General features: G+C 38.4%; 1 protein-coding gene across 1 annotated transcript in view; it reads left to right on the top strand.

Moving 5' to 3' along the window:
- The window catches only part of LOC104460809 (nuclear receptor corepressor 1-like), a gene marked incomplete at its 3' end in the record, with an annotated part of 28,697 nt that extends 22,854 nt beyond the window's left edge, over positions 1-5,843 (top strand). Inside the window, exons 15-19 of the mRNA XM_010072744.1 lie at positions 188-405; positions 2,069-2,131; positions 2,795-2,934; positions 3,679-3,805; positions 5,288-5,843. Of these exons, the coding sequence (XP_010071046.1) occupies positions 188-405; positions 2,069-2,131; positions 2,795-2,934; positions 3,679-3,805; positions 5,288-5,843 (1,104 nt within the window). The remainder of the gene's footprint in view (positions 1-187; positions 406-2,068; positions 2,132-2,794; positions 2,935-3,678; positions 3,806-5,287) is intronic.
- Between the last annotated feature and the right edge of the window lie 157 nt (positions 5,844-6,000).

Raw genomic sequence — 6,000 nt, forward strand, 5'->3', positions numbered from 1 at the left:
TATTCTTTAGCAACTCTAAATTGTGGGCAGTAGGTGAATTCTGTTTCACTAAAGGCATCTTTTGAGTTTGTGGAGTTTTGTTTGTGGGGTTTTTTGGGTGTGGGTTATTTTTTTACATTGATATTCAGGAATATCTGCCTATAATGGCTATCTGAATTTGACTGAATTATATTTTAACTACTCCCAGAGAGAATACCAAAGAAAAGGACAAAACTGAAGCTGCACCAGAGGAAACAGAGGAAAGGGAGCAGGCCGCTCCTAGGGGCCGAAAAACTGCCAATAGTCAAGGTCGTCGTAAGGGCAGAATCACCAGATCAATGACAAATGAAGCTGCACAAGCAAATGCTGCTGCAGCTGCAGCCACTGAAGAACCACCACCGCCTCTTCCGCCCCCGCCAGAACCTTGTGAGTAGCATTTATAGGACGCTCGGGGACCCATCTGGTTGTCAGGTTCTTCACTGACATACGGCTATTTTCTGTGCACTTTTTTTTTTTCTGTTTAGTATTGCATCTGTATTGTTAGGCCTGCTTGTAACTTTGTGTGGTACTGTTAAACTTCCTGAGCGTAATTTCATGCATAGTTTATGTGTAATCAGATGGCTCTGGTAGAACCATGCCGGGGAAAGGCAGTTCAGCCTTTCTGTGATAACTGCATTTTCTCCCTTTGCAGGGTTAATGATGGATCTGTAGAGATCCAAGTGCCTTTCACACAGATTGACTTACAGGCTATAGCTCACAGAGGTTATTGTTAAACAAGTAGGCTTGATATTTGAGTGCTTTAGCGAGTTTCATAATCTGAAATAGATCCTAGCAAGTTGTTTTCGTTGTTGTTTCTGCATTAGATGGCAAGAGACTTGTTTAAAATGTTACTTTTTTGGCACATATGGTTAAAAAAGGCGCCCTCTCTGGCTGCATTTCTGAGAAGGCTGACATAATTTGTGGTGGTGCAGAAATACTAGCAAACAGAATAACTTGTAGCTTGTAAATAATTATCCATGATGGCGGAGCAGGTTTTTGTTTTTTTCTTGCAGTGCTCTGCTGTGGCAAAGTTTCTTGCTCCTAGCTTTTCAACTGGGTAGTTACAGGCAGCTGCTATTCTGGAATTTGTAGCAACTCTGTCCATTGCTCAGATATTCTGCATATCCTAGAGAACTAATTTGCACACTTACTCTGTTCTTTTTTAACTGCAAACATGAGAGATTGCGATAGACATTCTGGCTCAGTTGAAATGGTGGGTTTTTGTCAGCACCTAGACTAAGGCAATAGTGGTTTTTGCTTTTGTGTTTAGGGCTTTTTTTAAACCACTTTTGCAGGGTTTTTGGAAAATCCAAAATAGCTTTTCAGTGGATCAGATACTTTATAGTGTCCTACTTTTATTCTTCATTAATGGAAGTTGTTGAAGGGTCCATGCAGCATACTATGTGTGATGTCAGATTTTATGAAAAGGAAATTGAGGCTGTTGCAGCTTAATGCCATTCAGAAATTTAAACAGAATGATATCAAATCCAGAGAAGTGAATGAAAAGCATTTTGCCTTGAATCATGCTTAATTTCCTGCTTGTTTTTGCTTACTGTTTTTTGTTTTCTTTTCTTTTTCCCTGTTTGTTTAGTAGGAAACTCGGTGAATACAAGAATAGTAGATTTCTTGTTACCCATTATCAATAAATAGCTGTTGCAGTCCTTTCCACAGCAGTCAGTGAAATAAGATGGAACTAGTTTCTAGCATGTTGGGTTGCTGCTTTTAGTAGTTGATAGTAATTATTGATAGTCTAAATAAAATTTTAGTGGTAAATGCATCTAAATTACTTTCAAGTTGTCTTCTGCAGATAATCACAGTGTCATAGGCAGAATAGTCTTGGACGGTTTGCTCTGAGACTCTGGTGGTTCCTACTGTATCTCTAACTTGGTTTAATGGAGACCAACTACTTCCCACTGATAAGAGCAGCTTTCCCAAGTGACTTGAACAAGCCTTAATGTAAATAGATTAGTTGACTGCGGGATACATGATTAGTGGCATAATACTGAATCCTGGTTTTTTTCCTTGATCAGTGCTTTTGTTTCTCTTTCAGCTTCTACAGAGCCTGTAGAGACATCCCGCTGGACAGAAGAAGAAATGGAAGTTGCTAAGAAAGGTAAGCTTTGTAAAGCTTTTGACTTACTTCTGAGTACTTCTGTTTACAAAATTACAATAATTTACTGAATACGAGTGCTGTGATATTTTTGCAACACTATGCTAAATAATTTGAAATTTGCTGTTTCATTAAAAAAAAAAATATCTTGAACAGGCAAAATCAGTTTTTTGAGATTCATGTTGACTTTTTGCATGTGAACTACTTAGAACTGTTTGATGTTGTACTTGATCCGTAGAAGTCTGTGAAACAGATGTGAATGTCATATGTAAATTTTCAAAGTAATGTGTTTATAAGTTATAAAAATTCCTTCTGTATAAGAAATTGTTTTCATAGAAAAGCTAGTGTAGTTTGTAACTTGTCTAGTCATTTGGCCAGATACTGTTACCTGTAAATTTTATGCATAAAATCAGTATTTTAGCAGAAGTGTTACGTATTAGCGACAGCAAAGAGTTAAGTTTGGAGGCCTCATAAGCAGACATTTGGGTTGACACAGCTTTTTCTCATGCCATAAGTAGTTATCAAATACATTGTCATCGTGAGAGTTCTTTTAAGGACAGCAATACTTCTCTATCTTACCTTCCTATAGGCATTGTTCCATTTATTTGGGTTTGGATAGCTGAATTATTTATCATGGTAAATATTGGTTCTTGTATGTTTGAACAGGCCTAGTGGAACATGGACGAAACTGGGCAGCAATTGCCAAAATGGTTGGGACAAAAAGTGAAGCTCAGTGTAAGAACTTCTACTTCAACTATAAAAGGAGACACAACCTGGACAGCCTCCTCCAACAGCACAAACAGAAGGTAAGTGCAGTAGGCACTGAATATTTTGCAGGGGAAAACTTGGCATCTTTCTGAAGTCATTCAGCGTGCTTCACCAACACTGTGTTGCAATCACCACTTGTTTCCTTTTCTACTTGTTTTTTGTGTTGTGACATAAATCTCCTAGAAAAGGCAGCTGATGCTCACTGACCTGCGATGATAACCAGTTCTTGCTTTGAAATGCCACAGAAAATTTTCTATCAGATAGAACACTCGAGCCTGAAGAATTCCTGAGTGCTCTGGAAACCACGTTTCTTGTCACTAGACCAGCAACTATAGAAGTTCAGGTCATCGCTGTAGAACAGTTGCCTTGAAACACAATAAGCAGTAACCTTACAAAACAGAGAAAGAAAACTGGTGGAAGACCAGGAACTGAAAGATTTGGAGCATCTAAAGTAGAATCCTGAGTGTTGGAATCCTCCAAACTGTGATGTTATCCTAGTCTTCTCTCACTGACATGAAGACCATCAGTATCGGTGTTTGCTGCAGTAGTTCTGTTGTCCCCCAAATGTATCTTGAGACAGTGGTGTGTTCTCAAACTTATTTTTGATCAGGAGCAGTAGAAGCTGCCCTAAAGTTGAAAGACTGTGCTGGTGTGAATGAATCTGTGCTAAATAGATATTCTCTGCCTTTCATTTCAACCTGGGATTGATAAATGAGAATGCATGTAAAAGGAAATAATACTTGCAAATTTTCAGTACAATGTAAATCCCTTCTCTTCATCAGTCTTCACGAAGGCCCCGTGAGGAGCGAGATGTATCACAGTGTGAGAGTGTGGCTTCGACTGTGTCAGCTCAGGAGGATGAAGATATTGAGGCATCTAATGAAGAAGAGAATCCAGAAGACAGTGAAGGTAACTTTTTGAAGAAGGAAACTTCTGTATGCACAGAAAGGGATGTATGTTTTTTGCCAATTATATGCTCAGAAATCTGTGTTCATAATGTAGTGCTCAAATACTCTGTTTCAGTCAGATTTTATCAGTTGGAACTCACTTCACTGGTCATATCTGGAAGGGAAAAAGCATTTTTAGTACTGAGCAGCCTTAAGATGTTATTGCGTAGGATTTTGAGGTGCTTTGACTATGCTGTCTTCTAGAGGATAAACTGACAGCATTTGGTCAAAAAACGTTGCATGTTGAAACAAGTTGAATCAAAGATTTGTAGCCTTTGGTAGTTCATAGTCTCAGTAAAGCTTCAGACAGGCAAACTTAAGTGTTGGGTTTTTTTTAATGTGTTGGTTGCAACTGCTAATAATTATAGGCACTCAGCATCAGTCAGTCTTGGCCAGCCTTTTGTGAAGCTCCAAGCAACAGAATTCATAAATGATGAATCAGAGAATAGGGCTGTGTTGGGGATTTTGGGGTTTGGTTGTTTTGGTTTTGGTTTGGGTTGGTTTTTTTTATCTGCAGTGTGTGTTTGTGACTGTGTGTAATTCACCAATATGTAGTAATAATAAAATATTTAAGTGTGTATATATATGGAATTAGAATATGTATAATAAGCCAAAGTTAATTACTTTTTTTACAGATGGGTAGGTTAAAATTGATGGATCCTTATTGCATCTATTTGTTTAACAAACATTCTAAGGGATAAAGATTCTTATTAGAAGAGAAGACTTGAATATAACATCTGTGTTCTAGATGTGGCCATAGTTTTTCATAAATGTTTTTATTTATCTAAAAGCTATATATAATATAATGGAGTTCATGAACTAGGCTAAAAAGAGGAGGAAGGTTCTTTACTGCAAGAATCAATACCAGTCTATAATGGGTGTCCAGTTGTTGATGCTGTTGACACTTTTCACAGAGGAAAGGAGACGGTTTCAAGAAAATAATGGTGATCCGCAAAGGAAGTAAACTAGAACTGTTAACTTACAGCAAGAATTGCAAATCAGCATGTCTATAAAATGTGACTGATTTTCATGTAAAACCAGTGCTTTGCTATTTCTGCGAGTGATGCCTCTAAAACGTGTTAATTTAAATAATTAAAGCTGCCCCTTAGGTACTGTGAGTGTTGACTCTAATCTTGTAATAAAGCTGCATGATATATGAAAGTACCGAGTCTCTGACATGGGCAGAAGAGTTTATTTGGCTGGCTCTCTATAAGATCAGAGCCAGCAATGCGGTATTATTTCGGAAATTCCAGTCTCTCTCCTTAACCTATATCTGCTGATTTTTGGTTACTCTGCCTTTGTGAGTCAATTCTTTAGGGCAATTGTCTTGTTGTGTTTTGGGACAGCAGACATGTATTTGATTATTATAAAGGAGCAGTTAATCGAGGCCTGATCAGATTTCATTAACGTTGCACCTTTATGCCAAAACTTTTTTTACTCCCAGGTGCTGAAAATAGTTCTGATACAGAAAGTGCTCCATCTCCAACTCCAGCAGAACCTGCTAAACCAAGTGAAGAAACTCCATCCGAGAGCACTGCTTCGAAAGTGACCACTGAGGCAACAGCAGAACAAGAATCTGCCATTAAACCTGCAGCCAGCACATCTCCCTCTGTAACAGCCCAAAGTGTATCAACAGCTGAAAGTCAGCACCCTGAGCCACAGGTTAAGGAAGAAGTAAATAATGAGGCAGAAGAGCCTATGGAGGTTGACAGTAGAAGCCATACAGTTGAAGCTAAGCCTGTGATTACTCTTCCAGTGCATACCAAAGTAGAACCTGTAGAGACTGAAATGAGGCTGCCAGAGAATATTCAAGTGAAAATAGAGAGTGATACCAAAGAGAGAGAGATGGAGAAACCCAAGGAAAAGTTAGAACCGGAGGAAATGGACTATAGTCTGTCACAACAAGTTAATACAGCAAGACAAGAAACCCATTCTGATAATGATTCGAGTGCCACCTGTAGTGCTGATGAGGAGGTTGATGGAGAACCTGACAGACAAGGGTGAGTTTAATTGTTTAGCATTCAAATATTGCCGTCTTTAAGAAGTTGTTTAAAAAGTGGTTTTACTTAACAGTGATACAAAAACTGTCATCAGTAGTGACATTTTTGTGATGAGTTTCTACTGGGGAAAGAATTTCTAAAGAGTCTTTCCTGGAAG

This window comes from Pterocles gutturalis, unplaced genomic scaffold, assembly GCF_000699245.1.
Source record: "Pterocles gutturalis isolate BGI_N339 unplaced genomic scaffold, ASM69924v1 scaffold29287, whole genome shotgun sequence".
Classification (NCBI taxonomy): Eukaryota; Metazoa; Chordata; class Aves; order Pterocliformes; family Pteroclidae; genus Pterocles; species Pterocles gutturalis.